Genomic DNA, 21935 nt, shown 5'->3' with positions numbered 1-21935 from the left:
GGAATCTGTATTCTGTTTTATCTCTTCCATTGTGTCTTTCGTCTCTAACATTTCTGATTGATTCTTCTTTATAGTTTCAGTCTCTTTTGTGCAGTAGCTTCTGAACTTGTTGAATTGTTTCTCTACATTTTCTTTTACCTCATTGAGTTTTTTGATGATAGCCATTTTAAATTCATTATCATTTAGATTACATATTTCTGTGTCCTCAGGACTGAATTCTAGGTACTTGTTTTCTCTCTGGTCTGGAGATTTGATATAATTTTTGATATTGCTAGAAGGGGTGGCTTGGATCTTACGCATCCTGTTATTATTTGGTTGCAGTTACCACCTATCACCACTGGGTGTGGGTCAAGAGCAGCGTATTCTGAGCCCTCTGCCTTCAGCTGAGATACCAGGCAGTGGAGCCAGCACGGGGCAGGTTGGAGGAGGAGCACTTTCTCCTACATGCACTCTGGGCTTTCTCACTCTGCTCTCACTATTTGCTCTCCTGGGGTGTTGGCTTGACAAGGTCACCCCCCTACGAAAGCTCTCGCCCCAGTAGAGGGCTTCCCTCTAGGTTGCATGGGTCCTCAGGGGTCCTTGATGTTCCCACGAACAAACGTCCTCTCCCCTATTCCTTCCCTCTCAGAGCCTCCCACGGTCACGGATTGCAGTCTTTAGGGGAGAGGATGAAGTTCTCTCTTACCCCGTTCCAGCTCCTCTGAGGGGGGCCCCAGCCTCTCCGCCCTCCTTGGTATGGCTGCGTGTCTCTCCAACATTTTGGTGTTGTGTTAGGATGTCCTCTGCTGGAGTATGGATGTCCGTTTTCGTCGTATGTTGGAGGGGAGAGAATCCCAGGCAAGTTCACTCCACCGTGATGCTTACGTCACTCAAGAAAAGCATCTCTTAATTTTTTTTTTTTGTTTCTCTGATCTTCAGATTGGCGGATTTCTATTGCTCAGTCTTCTACTTCACTGACTTTTCTGTCATTTGTAATATTTCTGTTAAGCTCATCCAGTGAATTTTTGTTTCACTTGTTGCATTTTCAGTTCCAGAATTTACATTTGGTTCTTTTTTCCTATTTGTTCATTTATTACAAATATATTTTCCTTTAGATTCTTGACCATAGTTAAACTAGCTATTTTTAAATTCTAATCTGCTAATTTCAACATCTGGATCATCTTGGGATCAGTCTCTATTGATTGTCTTTTCTCTTGAATATGGTTCACATTTTTCTGCTTTTTGGAATTTGGGGTTATATTCTACACATTGTGAATGATATATCATAGGGACTCACTTCTGTCATGTTTCTCTGAAGATTATTGTGTAGTTGGCTTTTTTTAAAGCAGGTAGTTAACTTTGCTGGACTCAGCATTCAAACTCCATCTTTCCAGTGTGGGCAGCAGCTTAAGTCTCTGTTCAGTTCTTAAGCTTTGCTAGGCTGCTTGGCATCTGCCCCACACATGTGTAGTTCAAGGGGTTCCAGATATTCAGCAGAGTGTATGTGCAGAATTTAGGCTCCCCCTCTGCATCTGTCTCTTTTCTGGGATTTCCCACCTCACTTTCAAGCTTCTGTGGTCACTCCAAATTCTGTGCTCATTCAGCAGGATGCTGCTGGGGCCTGTCCTCAGGCAAAAAAAGAACATTAAAAAATGAGAGACTCACCTAATGCCATTCCTTTCTTTCAAATGCACCTGTATCTTCCATTTCTGTCTGCTTCTGGTTGCTCTCCAGTGCCTTCAAGTGGTTGTAATTTATAGTTGATCCAGAGTTTATGGTTGTTACTTGTAGGAGAATTGGTCCAGTGGGAACTAGTGAGCTATTACCAGAAGCTGCAAGATTTCCATGTCATGACTCATAGGATTTTTTATTTTTCTTATTAGATTTACTATCATTATACAAGTACTAGGGAAAGTTTTGGGTTGTTAGGCATTTGAAAGCCTTAAAAAGGAAAATGAATATGTTAAATTAATAATCGCAGTTTAAGTTAGTTTAGGGGAATTAACTAAGTTGTAAACGAGGCTGACTGAGGGATTTTTTTGGTCTGTTCACAATTTAATTCAGTAAACATTACTCAAAGGCCCCTTTTCAATTGGTTGTTTACTTTTACCAGTCTTAGAAATGGAACTTAAAAACCTAAGGAAAACCCAGTTTTTAGAGTTATTTCTTTAATAAACTACTAGTTTAATAATGGTAAACATAAATAGTCTTTTTATTCACAAAGGTACCCTCAGAGGCAGCAAAAAACTCCAATAAGGAACTTGGGGTTTGGGGTGGAGGGCATCAAATTAAACCTGTCACTACAGACCAGTGCTGTGGGAGAGGCAAGCACAGGGGCCATGGGAGCACATGGGAGGGGGGATTAAATCAGGCCTTGGGTGTGGCTGGGAGATTGGAGGATGTTTCCTGGAGGAGCTGACACCTGGCAAAGAAGGAGAGGGAGACGGCACCCCTGGCCAGGGCTAGGGTGGTGTGGAGAATAGCACCTGTGAGAACATGGAGGCCTGAAAGCGCATGGTCCACTAGGGAAACTATAAGAAGTTCATTTTGGCTGAGAGAAAGATATTGGGAGGTAAGCTCAGGAGCTTGACCTTCATCCTAAAAGCTGAGGGAACACCATCAAAAGTGAAAAGACAACTCACAGAATGGGAGAAAATTTTTATAAAGCATATATCTGATTAGGGACTTGTATCTAGAATGTATAAAGAGCTCTTGCAACTCAGTAATAAAAAGGCAATCGAATTAAAAAATGGAAAAAGGATCTGAATAGACATTTGTCCAAATAAGATAAACACGTGGCCAATAGGCACAAGAAAAGATGCTCAGCATCATTAGACACCAGAGAAATGCAAGTCAAAATCACAATGAAATACCACTTCAGACTCACTAGGATGGAAAAATTGGAACCCTTATGCACTACTGTACAAATATAAAATTGTATAGTCAACTTTGAAAAAGGCTGGCTGTTCCTCAAAAGGTTAAACATAAAGTTACCATATGACCCAGCAATTCCGCTCATAGGAATATATATCCAAGAAAGATGAAAACATATGTCCACACAAAAACTTGTACACAAATATTCATAGCACCATTATTCATAGTAGCCAAAAAGTAGAAAGGGCCATCAACTGATGAATACATAAATGAAATGTGTATCCATGTAATGGAATATTATTCGGCAATGAAAAGGAATGAAGTACCGATACATGCTACGACATGGATGAATCAGTCACAAAAGGCTACATATTGTCTGATGCCATTTATATAAAATATCCAAAATATGCAAATCCATAAATACAGAAAGTAGATTGGTGATTGTAAGGGGATGGAAAGGGGGGAATTGGGATTGACTACTAAGGTCTGTGGTTTCTTATTGGGGTGATGGAAATGTTCTGGAATTAGTGCTGATGGTTGCACAACTCCAAATATATTAAAAGCCAATGAGTTGTACGCTTTAAATTGGTGAATTGTATAGTATGAGAATTATACCTCAATAAGATTGTTATAATGAGAAGTAAGATGGATGTAGTTTCAGAATAAAGGACAGTTTTTTAAACTGAGTAAATTTAGTTTTATGAAATACTAAAAAAAAGAAGCTGATGGGAACCATTGAACCCTAGCAAGGACTATGTGCAGAGGAAGGCCTATGGGAAAAGACCATCTCTGGGTACGGATTGGCTGAGGAGCTAAAACACACTCCTGGAGCAGTTAGGTGGGACTAGGGGAGGTGCTACTGACTCTAGTGGTGGAGGATGCTCCAGAGGAGGCTGGCTTGTGTTTACCATGGAATCACATAGGAGATGAGGCTGGCCAGCTCTCCCCTGTCTTCCCAACCCTCCCCATTAAAATCAGTTGGAAAAGCCCCTAATTATATTGTGATTATTATGAATACAGAACTGGTTTTTCCCTTGGTGTGTCTTCTCTTTTCTCAGATTGGAAGGGATCGGTCACTGAACTTTGACCCCTGCTGCATCAGCTACTTTACTAAAGGGGAGTACATTTTGTTGGGGGGATCAGACAAGCAAGTGTCCCTTTTCACCAAGGATGGAGTGCGGCTTGGAACTGTTGGGGAGCAGAACTCCTGGGTGTGGACGTGTAAAGTAAAACCTGATTCCAACTATGTGGTAAGAAGAGGAAGTTCATCGTGTTAGGCCATTGCCTGAGTGGGCACTGAATATCAGCCGTGTTTAGCCAAGTTGGATCATTGATGTTTGTTCCTGACAAATGGGTGGGTAGACTTTTTATCCACAGAGAGCTGGAAATTGCCAACTCTCTTTCCCTACAGGTGGTAGGCTGCCAGGATGGCACCATTTCCTTCTACCAGCTTATTTTCAGCACAGTCCATGGGCTCTACAAGGACCGGTATGCCTACAGGGATAGCATGACTGATGTCATCGTGCAACACCTGATCACCGAGCAGAAAGGTAAGAGGCAGGTGAGGTTGGAAGGGTTGCTCACAGGGCAAGTGAAATGATAGGAAATGTTTCTCCTTGGTCTTTTAGAAACACATTGGACCACTGGTTCTTGGTTTTTTTGTGTGGAGGGGAGAGGGGAGGAGGTAGATGTCTCTGAGAATCCAGTAAAAGCAATAAACCCTATCTCCAAAAACAAAATGCACAGACTCACAAAATTTTTCAGATAATTGCAAGGGGAACATGGAGTCCCTGACTAAGGAAAGATAATGTTTAAAAAATCAGAGCCAGGCTGACTGACCTGCAAGGGTCTTTTTTTTTTTTTTAAGGATTGGCACCTGAGCTAATATCTGTTGCCAGTCTTCTTTTTTTTGATGAGAGTATCTCCTTTAGCTTTTAATTTCTCTGCCTTCTACCTAACTTAACCACCTCTGGCTAGACCTGGATTTTTTTTTTCTTTGACAGTTCGGATTAAATGCAAAGAGCTTGTCAAGAAAATTGCCATCTACAAAAATCGATTAGCTATCCAACTGCCAGAGAAAATCCTCATCTATGAGTTGTATTCAGATGACTCGTCAGACATGCATTACAGGGTGAAGGAGAAGATTGTCAAGAAGTTCGAATGCAACCTCTTGGTGGTGTGTGCTGACCACATCATCCTCTGCCAGGTGGGCAGCTGCAGGTTGTAGGTGTTGGGCTGAATACACTTCATGATTCTCCCAAGGATAAGGTACCCAGCTCATGGTTTTAAAATTGTTCACTAGGAAACAAGTCCCTTTCCATCAAACTCAGTGGCTGTTGATTGCTTTTGTTTTATTGATATCTAGGTGATTCAGACTCTACTAGAAAGTCATGTACCATAAACTGGAAAATACGTTTTTGTATTGCAAAACACTTTGTTATACTGGAATTATATATATTTTAATGACTTATAGCATAAATTGATATCCCGCAAAATAAAGATCGATTTTTTTTGGTAAACATATGCATAAAAATGGATATATCTTTCAGTTAAACAACAAATAAATTTATGATATCAACTCAAAAATAGTAAAGGAAGTTTTACTTCCTGAGAGATTTTTTTCATAGAAAAAATTTTCTCAACTTTAAAGCTTCCTAGAAAATGTCTAGGGCAATGCCAAGAGAATTTAGAAAGACTGAAAGAAGGCCAGCTCAGCATCTTTCTTGAAAGTAGAGGTGGATTTGGTTTCATGAAACTAGGCCTATTGGAAGTGATAAAGTGGAACAAATCCTTTAGAGATCTCTGTAATGTAAAATATTCTTAAAATCTTTCTCAAAGTCTAGAACTTCAAGCAGTTTAGGGGTGCCACAGGTTGTGGGATAGGTGTGCCAGATAGGTGTGCTTTTGGGTGCTGCCTCTCCTGTGGCTGCCTGAGGTCTGCATAGAAGATCTGAGGCTGAGCTGGGCTCCATGGGGAAGACTTGTGTGAAGGATTGATGGTGCCGGCCATGGAGACTAGGTGGAGTTGGATATATACTGAATGAATAGGTATTGTTCATCCCTCAGGTGAAGGAAGACCCCTTTAAGAGGCCTGGGAACACTTATTCTGTTGTTGAGTGTCCATGCAGAGCTGGGTTTGCTTTCTAGGAGAAACGGCTGCAGTGCCTGTCCTTCAGTGGAGTGAAGGAGCGGGAGTGGCAGATGGAGTCGCTCATTCGCTACATCAAGGTGATTGGTGGCCCTCCAGGAAGGGAAGGTCTGTTAGTGGGCCTGAAGAATGGACAGGTGAGTGCTCCCTCGTGTCTCCCATCAGGCTGATTATCTGCATGCAGACACAGGCAACCAGACTGATTATGACCCTGGATGAGTTCCCAGGGCAGGAAAAGTGTCATCCCCCCGCTATGGGCACAATGGAGGGCAGCCCAGAGTTTCATTTTTTGAGCACAGCTGTAGGCCAAAAGTGCAGTGGTCCTCAGACTCACAGCCTGCGGCATTCTGGCAGAGTTCGTGCTATAGCTTCTGGGCTGCCCGTAGAGTGGATTAGTGGGTTTAGGGTCACCCAGAAGATGGGAGATTTGATGGAGATGCAGTTTCAGTGACTTGCTAGAGATGGGGGCAGAGATCATTCCTTAGGTCAGATCCCTAGCAGGACAGTGAATGGATTCAGGCAGCATGTTCTAGCTTGTGACTTAGAGGCTTCAGGTCCTCAGGCTACTACTAGATGTTATAAGAAAAATGAGTCCTTTGCTCAAATAGATGTGCAAAATCTAGATTACACAAAGTTAAACAGATGTGTGTGTGTGTGTTCTTTGTGCAAAATAAGAATTCTAAGTGGGCTACATGGAAATTTGAAAGTGAAAATATAACTGCCTTAGCCTGAGAGCCAAGCTGTCTAGCAGATGGCCTGTGGCTGAGGCTTGTCAGGCCTATTCTGGAGAGGGATGTCATGGAGGATGAGATTAGAAGGGGCCATAGAGTAGCAACACCAAAGAGAAGAAAGCCCGCTTCTTTCTCCTAGTCAGCTGTCACTTCCAGTGTACGGCCTGAGAGCATGGCTTTGGGGGCAAGTCAACCTGGGGTCATGTTCGTGCTTAGGTACTCACTAGCTGTGTGACTCTGGGAAAGTCGCTTCACCCCTCTGAGGCTCAGGTTTTATAAATGAGGATAATACCACATGTTTTACAGGGTTGTCAAAAACAGTCAATAACTGATAACTGTCACCATCACCATCATCATGTTTTGCTCTGGTTATACCAGATGTCTTGTCAGTTTTTACAGTAGCCTCTTTCTGTTAGTTTGTGACTCGAATCTTGCTAGATGGTTTAGTGTGGGTAATGATAATAAACCCCCACTCAAGCAGAAATTGTCGTGTCTTGGAGCCTGTCATTACTTTGGGGAGCTCTGATGAATCACACTTCTGGTCTCCTAAAGCTGAACCTCCACGCCTTTTCTTTCGATGAGTCCTCTTCTCTGCACGGAGCCTCTGGTGAAGTTGGTGGGAGTTGTTCCTGTAGAACACATGGGATTCCAACAGCCTGGCGGTGTTCCAGGGTCTTGTTGCCATGGTGACTCACACTTTTTCTCTGAAATTTTGCCAGATCCTGAAGATTTTTGTGGACAATCTCTTTGCAATCGTCCTGCTGAAGCAGGCCACAGCTGTGCGCTGCTTGGACATGAGTGCCTCCCGCAACAAACTGGCTGTGGTGGATGAAAACGACACATGCCTGGTGTATGACATCCACACCAAGGAATTGCTTTTTCAGGTGAAGTCTCAGAGAATGCCCAGGACATGGTCTTTTGATTAGAGACCCTCTTCTAGCTTCTGTCCCTGCAGGAAGGGCTCACACTCTGGCTCCCAGGTGGGTCTCTGGGAGGAGCAGTGAGATGTAGGGGTGTAGGGGCAGAGCAGGGGTGCAGAATCTGAGAGGCCCCTGGGCATAGGCTGACCCTCCCACACACGAGCTGCAGGAGCTGGGTAAGCCTCTTTGAACTTTGGTTTCCTCGAAGGTAAGATGGGCAAGTAACACCTTACAAGGTTACTGTGAGCAATAAATAAATAATAATAAATCTAAGTGGGGTATGTTGCAGGCTCTCTGTGCATGGGTTAATGTGATGATGATTTTGAAAAAGTCTGCTTCTCAGCTACTGGGGGCTTGCCTATATCTGTGCATGACCTAAGATACAGTAAGGAAACAGGACCAGTTTTGTCATTTCAGAGAAGGGAAAGGATGAGTGGAAGCCCTCCCTTCTACTTATTTCACAAGGATGCTATAAGAGCCAGCAAAATGTGAACTGTTTTGGGGGACAGGCGTTGTTTACACACCACTTGGTCCTGTGGCTGGAGGAAGTGGGAAGTGTGTCACTGGAGAGAGCCCAAAGGCTCTGTGCCCAGCACCTGGCCAGCTTTCTACTGGACTCAGCACTGCTCTCTGCCTGTTTAGGGCTTTGTAAGTGGTCAGGGCCCATTTTCCTGAAGTGAGTGCCTCCCAAAGCTGAAACCTCCCCTGACCGGCTCCCTTGGCCACTACAGGTTTCCCAATATTGTGGGAAGATTGAGGTTCCCTTACCAGGGTTCCCCCTTGTCCTCAGCAGCAGAATCAGCAGGGCGGAGGGGTGCTAGAGTAGGGAGCTACCTTGGTCATTTGGAAAGGACTACCTGGCTACCAGAAGCCCAAGGCTGCAACTGGCTCAGTTGATAACCACTCACTCACATCACTGGGAAGGTAGAGTGGTTTAGGTGAAAGAGCATGGGCTTTGCCTTCAGACAGACCTGGGCTCCAGTCCTGCCTTCATTACTTACTGTGTGATCTTGAGCAAGTTAGTGAACTTCTCTGAGCCTCAATTTCTCCTTACCTCTAAAATGGAACTGACAATTACCCCCTCTCAGAATTGCTACAGGACTAAACAAGATACCATTAGTGCCTTGCTCAGTGGCTGGCACAAAATAGGGCCCTCCATGTTCCTTCTCTTCTGCCCTACCTCAACACCATGCCTGAAGGTAGATTAGCTGCCCCAGTTGTGACTCTGTGTCTTAGCCTAGACTCATATAGGAAGGGAAGGGGGGTGTCCTTCCCAGTCCCCAGTGAGGGTTCAGTAGTGGGCTCAGGGAGGTAATTCTCAGACTTGGCCAGGAGACATAAGTATTCTCAGCTTTTTCTCCTCTCTACTGCCCCTGCCCTCTTTACATGAAAAGAGCTGTATTTTTTTTCCTCATTATAAGAGGAATACATGCTCATTATAAGAGATTCAGATATTGTAAAAGATTCTAGGCAGGAAGGTATGAACATCTGCTGGTCCCGGGGCTCAGAGCCACGCAGAAAACTGGGAGGAGGTGGGCAGGGGTGCCTGCCTCCCAGGGTGGCTTTTTACAGTGTGTGGATTATAAATGCAGAGACAATATATTATTTTCTAACTTTAAAAATAACTCACTGTTCTTTTTCTTATTATAAAACACAGTAGATGTTCATGACTAAAAGAAAATTTCAGACAAACAAAAAACGTAGAAAATAAAAGCACACACAATTCTAGCCACCCCAAAACAATCACTGTTAATTCTTTGGAATATGTCCCTTTACACCTTCTTCTATGCATAGCTATGAATACTCATTGTTTAACAGAAGTAGAATTCACTTTGCTGATTTTCTTATGTATTATGTAGTGATTAATATTTGGAGATAATCTTTTTCAAAAGTAACGTTTGCTTATTAAAAAATTCCAACATACACAAATCCACAGAAGAGCTTGCCTCTATGCCTCTCTCCATTTCTTCTGATTCCCTTTTCCTCCCTTTCCCTCCATCCCACTGTTAGCAATTTAGCTTAACCCAGGTTTTAAAAAGGGTACTTGACTGAATGTGCGAATGGTGCCAAAGCCCAGGGTGGTTGTCACAGGATCCTCACCATCCCTGTCCCTCAGGAACCGAATGCCAACAGCGTGGCCTGGAACACCCAGTGTGAGGACATGCTCTGTTTCTCAGGAGGAGGCTACCTCAACATCAAAGCCAGCACCTTCCCCGTGCACCAGCAGAAGCTGCAGGGCTTCGTGGTCGGCTACAACGGCTCCAAGATCTTCTGCCTCCATGTCTTCTCCATGTCGGCCGTGGAGGTGCCGCAGGTAACCTGGGGGCACGAGCCAGCTCTAAGCAGGGACAGGGCAGACAAAACCAGGAAAGCCAGGCCCCTCACTGGTGCTTTGGCGAGGAGAGAAGGAAGAGAGACAAGAGTGGCAGCTGTGTTGTCATGGAAGGCACTCTGGATTTGAACCTGAAACCCTGTCTCTACCCCATGCAACCTGTGTGTCTTTGGGCAGACAGCTCAACCTCACTGAGCCTGCATTTCTTTCTGATCCCTCTTCCTTGGTAGGGATGGGGAGGGGTATGCAGGGTTGTCTATCAGCAGACAGAGTGTGTTTCACTGACAGCTGTGCTGGGCACAGAGTGAAGCAAGCCAGCAAAGCTGGAAGTCCAGCAGAGTGTCTGCACAGGTGCATGAGGTGGGTGGCATTTGTGAGAGAAAGAGAATCTGAGTGAGATGGGGTGTCGGGGCTGAGGTCTGTGAGCCAAAAAGGGAGCATGGGACTATCTGTACAAATCCTTCAAACTAGGAGGAGGCCAGAGCAGAAATGAGGGGCTGTAGCCTGGAGCTTTGGAATGGAGGAGGGCAGGAACGTAGACAGGAGGACAGAGATTGACAACCTTAGTCAGGGCTGGCCTAATCACAGCTGTCCCAGCTGCTGTCTGCTCCAAGGTGCATCGTGCCCACTGTAGAACTCTCACAAAATGCAGACGAGCACCTAGGAGAGACTAGCCCTCAGAATCCCATCCTCAAGAAAGAATCAGTCTTAAAGATTTTGAAATATATCTACCCAGACCTTTTCTATGCATAGTATGCAATTTGAGTCTATGGTTTTATATAAACATTTTAAACAAAAGTGTAGTCATCATAAATATTGTTTTGTGATTTTATCTATAAGTATTGCTCCTGTAGATGAAACTTCAGATCTACTGTACTTTACTGAATGTGGATCATAAATAAGAGAGAGACTTTTAATCACCTTCATTACCATCTTCTAATTTAACCTAACATTTACATATTACTTTGTATGAATTATTGGCTATCAACTAGCAGTCTGGCTTTTTCACTCAGCAATGTACTGGAAACATGGCTCCATGTCAATAAATGTACTTCTCTAGAATTTTTAATTACTAAGATGGTTGTAGATTCACATATAGTTGTAAGAAATCATACGGAGATCTGTTGCACAACTTGCCAAGTTTCCCCCATTGGTAACAATTTGCAAAATTACAGTACAAATTTATCATCTGTGTAGGTTCATGTATCCACCACCAACCTACAAGATCCCCAGTGTTGGGTTGCCCTTTTATTATAAGCACACCCCTCACCCTGTTCCCCTACCCCCGGCATTGTTTTTAATTGCTTTTTATTCTGTCACATGGATGTTCCACAAGTTACTCAACCAGGACCTATTGTTGGACATTTATGCTGTTTACTGCTTTTTTGCTGTTGTAGATAGTGGACATCTTTCTAGCTAAGTCTTTCAACCTATCCCAGCTTAGCTCCTTGGTATAAACTCCTAGAAGTGAAATTGCTGGGTCAAAGGCTATGTACATTTGAAAAATTTTTAGACTTTTCCAGATTGCCCTTCAGCTATATTACATCAATCTACATTCCCTCCACGCACCTTGCCTTCACTCACTGTCCCTGGCTTGGCTTGTAAAGAATGGGGCTGGAGTCCCCTTCCTCCTCTAAATTGATGATATCCTTGTTCTTCATTGCTGCAAGAATTATTAGTGTCTGACACAGAGCAATTATTCAATAAATGTTAGTGGAATTCAGATCTGAGGAAAAGGAAAGAGAAAAAAAGCCAGAGAAAGAAGGGAGAAAAGTGGGTAGAAGTGGCAGCAGGAGGAGAGGCAAGAACAACGCCTGCTGGACTGTTTCCCTGCAGTCCTCATCTGCTCCCCATCCCACACCCATGTACCACATCCACCAGAAACCCAGTCCTCCCCCATCGTTCCAAACCAGCTGTGCTGATTGGAAGTTCTTCCCCCAAGACTGCCATCCTGACCTCAAAGATAAATACAGTTTGCTGTTCCTTGGCTTTGGCCAGCCAAGAGGAGCCGAAGGGGCGGCCTGGGGTTCCCTCTGCCAAGCCCTTAAGATTCAGAAGCCAGAGCCCCCCCAGGGCCATCCTGCTGATGCAGCAGGTCAGAACTGCCAAGGGTTAGGAAAGACAGACTCAAGACAAAGGCTATTTATCTGTCGCCTCTGCCTCCAGCCATCCCGTGGTTTTCGCCTAGAGAGGAGGGAGAAAGCATCATACACACTCTGGGGATTTCTGGTTTCCTTTCGAAATTTACATCATCTTGTGCAAGAACTGGTTTGTCAGGGCTGCCAAGTAGGCCAGCAAGCTCTAGTTCAGGCTTCTCAGGGTGGGTGGTGACTTCATGCTTGGAATGCAACAGTGAGATGAAGTGGAGCTCAGAGGGCATTTGTTCAGTTAGGATATTTTTAAAACTCCCACTCTCCGATTGCGCTTCCCAAGCAAGCCCAAATGTTAACCATTCATTGTATGCTCAATTCTGATGTGCCTGTCTGAGTCTCTGTCCCACCTTCCTGGGGCATTCAGCATGGCAAGAAATTGTACAGTTCAGGGGAAGGAGCACTGGCTTTGAGTTCTGGCTTAGGAACCGTTCACAGGTGTCACACACAGTGAGGCAGCCCCATCTGGAAGGAGGGATGGTAGGAAGGTTTCCAGCACCAGTCAGTCTAAACCAGCTATGACCTCAAACACTTCCTTTCACTCTCTGGAGTGTAATGCAGTGGGATTAAATATACCCATCTTTCTGGTTTTGTCTAGCCCAATTCCTATTATTATTAACCATCTTAAAATAGTAAACACTACAAAACAACTAAATTGGAATGGAAGGTGCTCACTAAAGGAGTTTAGAAAGGAAAGCTCATTGTGCATGGGGAGTTTGAGAAAGCTTCCAGGAGGTGGTGACACCTAATCTGAGCCCTGAAAGGTCTGGGAAGGCAGAAAGGAGCAGCAAGGGTGTTTCAAACAGAGAAAGGTCGGGGTGGGAACAAATCTGGAGAGTTCGGGAGATGATGATGAACTGGTGCTGAGAAAATAAAGAGGTAGTAATGGGCATGCTCACTTTTTGCTCTCACTTTATCGCTTTCAAAGCACTTCTCTTGTTTGCCCTTGGTAGCCTGTGGGCTGGGCAGGGCATCTAAACAGAAGTTAATCAGGTTAGCTAAAAAATCACACAGCCGTGATGTGTCTGACCCAGGCCTAGGGTTCTAGCTCAACTGCTCCCCAGTCCATACCCTGCTGCCCCGCTGAGAGGAGGGAAGGTGGATGGGGTGGCACATATGGTAGAAAAGATCAGCACTCAGAAGCAGCCACATCTTGCTGTCAGAGGGTAAAATGGCTTAAAAAGAAAAAAATTTCCTTCAACTCCAAAGCTGAAAAAGGAGACGGGAAATTTCAAAGATAGAGGCCCCAAATGGAGAAGACAGCACTTCCGGCTCTACATTTGGGAACCATTAGCACGGGGTCCTGGCTCACTGATCTCCACTGCCCAGGAATCCAGGAGGTGCACTTCCCTTCAGCTCACAGGCCGGCCTCAAACATGGGCAAGTCCTTTCGTTATTAAAGACACCCAGGCCTAGCTCAGACTTGTTCTCGTGTGTGCACACACACACTCACTCACACGCACACATACACATCCAGAGGCAGGAAGGAGCCTAGAACCCGGAGTCAGGTCACCCCGAGCTCCAGCCCCAGGTCTTCCATATGCCACTTCTGTGTCCTCAGATCAGTCAGTTGCCCTCTCTGAGTGTCAGCCTCCTGGGCTATAATCAGGGAGTGATAATACCTATGACACAGGGCTTTGAGGACAGATCCAAAAGCACTGTGTAAACCTAAGAAGAGAAGTTATTAGGAACCGTTCACAGGTGTCACACACAGCGAGGCAGCCCCATCAGGAAGGAGGGATGGTAGGAAGGTTTCCAGCACCAGAGAACTAGGAGAGGTGTGTCTAGAGCCTTCCTGGGTAACCTGGAGCAAATCTCTTACCTTTCTTGGGGTAGGGTTTCTCTGCCCTCTTTGTAAGAGGCCATTCCAGACCCCTTCCTCACAGTAAAGTTCATTCCCCCAGCAAGTAGACCGAGGACCTGCTGAGGAGGGTTACTACAACCCCACTGCTGCCCTCAGGCTGTGCACAGCCTTGCAGGGGAGACAGGCTTGTAATTACAACACAATCTGAGATCTGGACAAAGGGCAAAGGAAACTCAGACTCTTCCTTGAGGAGTCAGCAAAGACTTTCCAGAAGAGATGACATTTTCACAGTGACTTGAAAGCCAAATAGGTACTTTCCAGAGGGTGAGGAGGGGCAAAGCTATTCCAGATGAGGGTGACATCTTGTGGTAAGGCAGGACCGGAGGTGGAGGGGAGGATGGGCAGGAAGTTTGTGCTGCTGAGCACAATGGTTGGGCTCTGAAAGGAGGTGGCAGAATGGAAGGCACGTAGGGTGGGCTAGGGTGCTGCTGAGAAGGGTGCTGATGACACATTATAGTGTTGCTCTGCAGCCATTTGTAATTAAGTTGGTGCACACATCTGGAGTCAGGCTTTGTATGAATCTGACTCTTTCTATTACTCTGAAAGCAATCTTCTTTCCTTTTGATGAAATCCTGCAGTCTGCTCCGATGTACCAGTACTTGGATAGGAAAATGTTTAAAGAAGCCTACCAAATTGCTTGCTTGGGTGTGACAGACACTGATTGGCGTGAGCTGGCCATGGAGGCTTTAGAAGGATTAGAATTCGAAACAGCAAAGAAGGTAAGCATCTAGACAGCATGAGCTGGAATCTGGTCCTTAGAGGGTCCGTTGAAGGACAGAAGGGGGTCCAGGTGACATGTGGAGAGGCAGACACAGGCTCTAGTGCTCTGGAGTTAGACTGACCTGGGTGCAGATCTCAGCTCAGACACCTCCTAACCGTAAGCCTGGGCAGGCAACAGCCTTTCTAAGGTTGCTCGTTTGTAAAATTAGGGTGATGATTGGCCCCATTCTCACAAAGTTGTAAGTATCTAATGCAATAATGCCTGTAAAGCCTGACCCGGGAGAAGCATCTGATAGATTCTGGCTGTCACTCTTACTAGCTATCATTTATGTAAAGCACCTAGCTAAAAGCCTGGCACATAATAGGCAGTTCGTAAATGGTAGTTTTATTGGTATAAGCACTTATTGGTGTTAGGCCATTTATTACACAATGCTGTTTTTCTTGGCACTCTGCTAAGTGTAGTGGAAGAGACAGTCGAGCTCTCTCACTCCCCACATAACTTCATGGCATGATTCGTGGCCTTGATTCACAGTGTCATTTCCTGACTCAGTCTATTAAAACAACAGAAATGGCTGAAAATATTTCACCCCTTTCTACACATTAGGAAAATCAGTATGTCTCTAAGTTAGGTTTCCATCTGGAACCTGAGGTAGGGGGAAGGAATGGCCTCCAACCCCCTCTACCTTACTTCTCCCTTCCCTCTTTACCTTCCCACAGCCAATTACTCCGATACTCATTTTGCCCATGCTGTTAAGCTGGTAGGGAAGGAGTTGCAGAGGTCTGTGATGCTGGCCCCATGCTGAGTCAAGACTCCTAGGCATGAAAAGAGTGGACCAAGACCAGACTAGAACTCAGAAGCCTGGTTGAGAACCAGCTCTGCCATGTACAGGCTAGATGACCCCAGGCAAGCCACTTCTCTCAGAGCCTTAGTTCTCCCATTTCTAAGGGGAGACACCATCGTGCCTGCCTGTCACAGTGTCACTAGGCTTAACTGCCACATTGTAAAAGGGATTCTAAAACTAAGAGTGTTTGTATAAATGCTAGCTGTTATCAAAACAAGTAAAATTATCGTTATATAATAATTATACTTATAAGTGTACTAAGTGTCAGAAAAGTGTTGATAGAAGAGTCCTTTAAGAATTCAAAGGAGGAAGGAAGCATTTCCATAGCTTCCCTCTCCTGCCTCACCCAGAAATGCCAGGAGGGATGAAGAATAACAAAGGATCCCTAGAATATGTTTTGTTCGTTTTTAGCCTGGAATGAAATTAAAAGTCTTCCTATAGGTTGTCGTCTCCTTACACCCAAGGATTAAACATCTACCTCCTCTTAGTATCAGCCGACACAGCCAAGCACTATTAGGAGCTTAGCAAATGTTTGGATGAAAACTGAAATGACCCTTCATTTGTTTAACCACCTCCCCCTCCCCGAGTCCTGTTATCCCCCAAACGCTCCCTGAGAACAGATATTACTGTATTAAAGCCACAAGATTTTGACCATAGACTAGAATTTGATCGTTATGTCCAGATCCCAAGTGCCCAGGCTTGCTTTTCTGCTTTGCCAAGTCACTCAGGCACACATGGAGGTGATTCCCAGCGGTAGACCGGTGTGCCCACTAGATGGCAGAGGAAAGCCGCTCAGCACCTGGGACCACTGTGCTGAGCAGAGCTGCAGATGCTTCCCTGTCCTGCACTTCCTCTGCTGAAGTTACTCATGGGCCTTGTGACTCTGACCACTCCGGCCAGGGCACCCCTGACTCTGCAGAATGTGTCAGGGCTGAAGGAACTTGGAAATGAATTTCTCAAGTCGCAAATCCTAGAATCCTAGCAGAGCAGAACTAGAAAGACCCTTGGAGAGGGCATCACTAGCTTGCCCCTTTCCATAAAGAAGACGTTGGGAGCCTGGTTCAGGGCTCCCCAGCTGGAAAGTCTCAGAGCTAGGACTGAGACCTAGAATGCTCGTTCTTTCCTCTCTGCCACTTTACCAGACATTACAAGTTGCCCCTTTAATGTTGCTTTAAGGAAGCCCAGATCTAGAAGCTTTATGAGATCTCCAGTGAGGAACATCGAAGCTCTTAGCCCTCTATCCCTTCGCTCATGTGATGCCTGCCTTACCCTTTCAAGGAAATTCCTCTCTAGGAGTACCTATTTGCCAGGTTCCTGCTCTGTGATGCTTTACTTAATCCTGCCTCCTGCCACTGCCTGCGCTCAGACAGTGGGTCTGTGCTCTCCAGGGCTTCTAGTTCAGACTTGTATAGCTCTTAGCTCAGGGAGATTTAATGGTCTGTTTAATCTGCCTTCCTCCCCTTTTAGCATATGGGCCCCTGATTTGCAGAAGGGAATGGGGGCCAAGTCATATTCATCCCTAGGTCCCAGCCCCTGACAGGATGCCTAGCCGTGTGGGATGAAAAGCTGAAGTCACATTGTGGTCATCTGTGAGGCAGCCAGAGGCCGGATGACTTGCTCATTTCCCCAAGTCTTTTTAGGATGGAAGATGTCATGCAGCTAAGTAGAGGCTGCAAGTGGCCAGGGTTGTTCTGTATTTCATATTCTGAGGGCTTCTGGATCTGTTGCCTCCTATAGAAGTGTGTTAACCCATTTCAAACAGGACAATGTAAAGAAACTCAGCTGGGTAGAAATGTTGACAATAAACCCACATGAAAATAGCCTGACAGGATGGGTTATGCTCCTCCAAACCCCTTGTAGAATCTGAAAGTAGCAAAAGAGGCTTAGCTAACATCAATCTGCATGAGAAAGGCTGCCTAGAAACTTCCAGCAGCCCATGGGTTAAAGTCTCTGGATTTCCTGCGAGTCCAAGGCAAGAGCTGCACTTGTAGGATTTACGTAAGAGCTCGCCTTCCAGGGGCTTGGAAGGATTCATTCCCTACCTCCCCCTTCCTTCCAGAAACCATCTTTATTCCTTCTCAGATTTCCCCTCCTCCTCTCCCTCTGTGCTGGTACCATGGGCTCTGGGTGCCCTGTGTTTATGCACCGTCAGTAAGCGTTGCTGTCTCCTCCTTTCTGTCCAAGTCACCCAGATGTACGTGCAATCTCTGCTCAGTCAGTACCTCTTCCCCACTCCCGCTCTGATGCCACTGCCTCAGAGTGTCAGACTGGCTTGTTCTTCCCTTTTACAGAGATTCCTCCAAGCAGGCACCACCACAGTCTGCAGTATCACAGTTTTGTTTTACCTAATCCCAAAGTGATTGATGCAGCCAGGACTTCTTTGCTGTTCTTTGTATGGACTAATCCCAGGGATAAAGCCGTACCTCACTGAGTGGTATAACTCCCCTGAACAGACGGTGATTAATCAATGCTTGCTTCTTTTCCCTCCTTACTGGCTCACTTTGTAAAGCTTGACTTCCCACCTCCAGCCAATCACCCACTTTTGAAGCCCAGAAGGCAGCTGATTTTATTTTTTTTATTATCTTTCCCTGTAGGCCTTCACCAGAGTACAAGACCTCCGATATTTGGAGCTCATCAACAGCATTGAGGTAAACAATGAAATGCTTTTCGTTCTCAAGAAAGCCCAGGCTTGCCGTCAGTGGTTTACAGGCAGCCCTTCTAGGAGGCGAGAGCCTTGAGGACATGTGAACAGAGCCCACTGGTATCTGGGCATCCGGGCCACACCTTGCTGTGGGGGAGGAGCATGCCATGCAGGGGGAGACAGCACACGGGAGCAAGAAGTACTGTCTGTCACTTGGTAGCTGGGTGAGGCAGGTAGGTTCCTAATCTCTCTGAGTTTTGGTTTCTTGTCTGTGAAAAGGGATGAGACCTACCTTGCAGGGTTTCTGGGAGGATTAAACAGGTTCTCAGTAACTGGTTTTCATCCTTGTGCTCATTAGCTAGTTACCATCCTCTAGGGCTCCAATAATGTGCCATTGTAGAAGACATTTCCCAAATGCATGTGATCTGGGCCCCACCCACAGCAATGGGACCTGGGGAAGGAGGCATGCAGACTGAACCGGGCACCTGGGGAGCTCTGGAGCCCTCTCCCCAGCCCACCATTCTTGGATGAGAACCTCATCCACCAAAGCCGCGAAGGCTGGGCGTGCTAAAGAGGTTGGTTCTACTTGCACCATTTGCTGGGTGGTGGTAGACAGTATTCTTAATTCCTGTGTATCTTAGTGCTGTCTGACTGTCTGTAAAAAGGCATACATATTTTTTCTCCTGAACAGATTTATTGTGAGGCTATGGGAGGGTGAGATACATTTGAATTCCCATATGGAAGCAGTGAGGAAATCAGCAAATGTCTTGTCCCTTCAATTCAGTTCAGCATAATAAACACCTGTCATGGGCCAAGCCTTGTGCTGAGCCCAGTGTGCAAAGAGCTGAGAGGAAGAGAGACCTGCAGGAGCTCACAGCCTGCTAAGCCTAATAATAGTTGCCATTTGTTGAGTGGCTGCTTTGTGCCCCACGCGTAATCGATGTGTACACTATTTTAAATCCTCACAACAACTTAATGAAGCAGATACTGTTCTTATCCCTTTTTGATACATAAGGCTCAGAGAGGCTGTGTCACATCCCCAAGAGTCTACTGACAAAAACTCACTTGGAATTCAAAGCCAGTTCTGTCTATTTCCCAAGCTCATGCTGTCTTTAGGTCGTGCTGCCATCTAAGAAGTTGCTCCTGGTGTACCCCCTCCACACCCACTTCCACCCCCAGCACCATAGTAAGGAGTGTCTGTATCTTCCGTTGTTTGCTTACTTGCATGGTGAAGGGTTTATTCAGAGCCATCTACCAGGAATGCCCAGTACCACTTACTAAGGTCAGGGGCTAGCATTTGTGAACCAAGTGGTCTGGATCTAGGGGTCTTAATCTGGAGCCCTGGAACATAATTTTTCTCTAGGCAAAGGTAACTGACCTCTGTGAAGACCACTTACTGAGTTTCTGTCTTAATGTCTCTTCTAGTGTGCTATGAGCTGGGCAGTCAGTTAAAGTAAACTTGTAAGAATTGTCTCTTGAAAAAGAGTAAAGTGTCTTCAAGTGAGGATCCATTTTGGCTGCTCTGAGGCCTCAGTTACTTGCTTCTTGGCATTCAGCATTATTCTAGAGAACCAAAATTCCTTACTAGGCTCGTTTTGAACAGGTGAGATGTAACTCCACTGATACAACAGGAAGAGAATCTGCGCATATGGCTATGTACATACTGAATGTAAATCGTTTTTATTGATCATGATGATATTCTGTGACCTAGAATGAATGAATTCCATGCCCAGTGAAACCTATTTCTTTATCTCACTGCAAGATTTTAATTCATTTCCTATAATTAGGAGTTAGTTTATTTGGTTGATGAGCCTACACTATGTGCAGTTTTTTGGTTTTTTATTATTGTTTCTGTCAGTAGGGAAGCATGTTGCCTCCAGCTGTTAAAACTTTCACCAGCTTGTCTCAGAGTTTGATTCAGTGTCTCATCTTCCTCCACTGTGGTACAGTTGCTAGAAAGCAAGCAAAAGGAAGTTGCTGGGGATGAGAGATTGGGTGCTAGTGAATGTTTACAAATACTTGAGCTGTAGACTAATGAATATTCCCTAACACAAGAGGAAGGAGTGTGCCGGTTACTTCTCTTCATCCTCAGCACTGCTGCACGTCTGTGTGTGCGAGCACATGTATGCACACATGTGAGTGCCTGTGAGTGCCCGTGCAGGTGTGTTGTTGGGGACCATCACTTGTTTCCAAAGGTGCTGTTCTATGGTACCAAAAGCATCTGGAGTCAGACAGACTGAGTCCAAATGCCAGCTCTATATGACCTCCACCTGCTCCTCTTGTAAATTTCAGCTTTCCTCAGTGAGACACTTAGGTGGCACCATCCATCCTTGGGTCCATGTGGGAAGTATATACCCTGTGCCTAGTGGGTGCTCAGCACATGACATGGCTTACTTTCCCTTTAGAGACAGGGACATAGTAAGACTCATTATACATTTTGTTGGTCTCCTTCTTGAAACCAACTTAAGTTTTCTCCTGTCCACCATCATCGTGAGTCACAACTTGGTCAAACCAGGCCTGGGGATGTGGGAGGTCTTGGGAGCTTGGGGGCCATCAACAAGTGTAGTAGTACACACCATCCTAATCTGGAGTTGTTTCCTGGGAAGAATGTACAAGAAAGCAGCCCTGAGGAGTTTCCATTAAACAAACAAAAGTTTGCGTCTCTTTTGATCTTCACTCATCTGGAAAAAACAATCTGCTTTTGTTGTCAAGCACTCCCACCAGAAACCTAGGTGAGAGACACAACAGCCCAGGAGCCAAGTGTAGGTTCCAGTAGGAAGGCCCAAGGGGCTTAACTTGAAATAGCAACATCTAACCTTTGTAAAGGCTGCTTCCTGCCATGGCTGCAGAGGCCGTTTCCTGTGCTTCTAATTTTTCCAGGAGAGGAAGAAGCGGGGAGAGACCAACAATGACCTGTTTCTGGCAGATGTGTTTTCCTATCAGGGGAAGTTCCATGAGGCAGCCAAACTGTACAAGAGGAGCGGGCACGAGAACCTCGCACTCGACATGTACACTGACCTCCGCATGTTTGAGTATGCCAAGGTAATGTGCCACCCACATCCCGGGCCCCAGTGCCCACCAGTGTTCTGACACTGCGTTGTCCAAGTTGTTTACCCCTAGAGGTGGTACAGATGGAAAACAGCAATGGCCTCAGAAAGGATGTGGGCACATTGGTAAACAAAGGAACCATCAACGGCCACTGGTTGAAGCTAACCTAAAACTGACCTTTCAGGCTCACATCAAAGGGACAGAGTATGATAGTTCAGACCTTTGTCAGAGATGGAGCTGGATAGATTGTGAGTCTAAACCAGCCTAGTCCCTTCATTAAATGTTCAGGGTTCAGGGCTGTCTCCCGCAAATTCTTTCAAACCTTTGTTAGAAGCCACTGGGAATCAGTGTCTCCAGGTATGAACTGGTTCTACCATTGTTATACAGGACAACGTGGTTCACTCTAGTCAAGGTGTCCTGAGCGCCTGCTCTCTAATTGGTACTTGGCTTCGCACGGGGCCTTGGAGACACCATGACAGAGTCCCTGTCCTCCAGTGCTTTCAGGTGCAGCCCTGGCGTGTGCATAGTGCCCTCCACATCATCTGCATGGGTGATGATGGAGATTTCCTCTTGCATTTGGAGGGCCCCTGTTAAGGTAGTCCCCAAAAAGTCTGGGTACATGAGGGAGATCTTCCTGGAGCAGGCTCCTCATGGCTTATATGAGAGCGAGTCCCACTGGGGAGCCC

General features: G+C 45.6%; 1 protein-coding gene across 37 annotated transcripts in view; it reads left to right on the top strand.

Annotated features, from left to right (window-relative positions):
* Positions 1 to 21935, top strand: part of IFT122 (intraflagellar transport 122) — a 74626-nt gene that overhangs the window by 30805 nt on the left and 21886 nt on the right. For 31 of the 37 annotated variants that reach the window (XR_011526852.1, XR_011526855.1, XR_011526856.1 and 28 more), the window contains 9 exons: positions 3912 to 4103; positions 4265 to 4403; positions 4857 to 5059; positions 6001 to 6138; positions 7452 to 7616; positions 9769 to 9966; positions 14577 to 14717; positions 18155 to 18208; positions 21082 to 21243. Coding sequence is in view for 30 of the 37 variants with exons in the window: in XM_008531008.2 (XP_008529230.2) it covers positions 3912 to 4103; positions 4265 to 4403; positions 4857 to 5059; positions 6001 to 6138; positions 7452 to 7616; positions 9769 to 9966; positions 14577 to 14717; positions 18155 to 18208; positions 21082 to 21243 (1392 nt within the window). In the remaining 7 variants the exon portion in view is untranslated. The remainder of the gene's footprint in view (positions 1 to 3911; positions 4104 to 4264; positions 4404 to 4856; positions 5060 to 6000; positions 6139 to 7451; positions 7617 to 9768; positions 9967 to 14576; positions 14718 to 18154; positions 18209 to 21081; positions 21244 to 21935) is intronic. The other 6 variants (XR_011526853.1, XM_070574683.1, XM_070574696.1 and 3 more) reach the window with 1 other exon arrangement.

The sequence above is a fragment of the Equus przewalskii genome, chromosome 15 (genome assembly GCF_037783145.1).
Source record: "Equus przewalskii isolate Varuska chromosome 15, EquPr2, whole genome shotgun sequence".
Classification (NCBI taxonomy): domain Eukaryota; kingdom Metazoa; phylum Chordata; class Mammalia; order Perissodactyla; family Equidae; genus Equus; species Equus przewalskii.
This window is presented reverse-complemented; position numbering and strand designations above follow the sequence as displayed.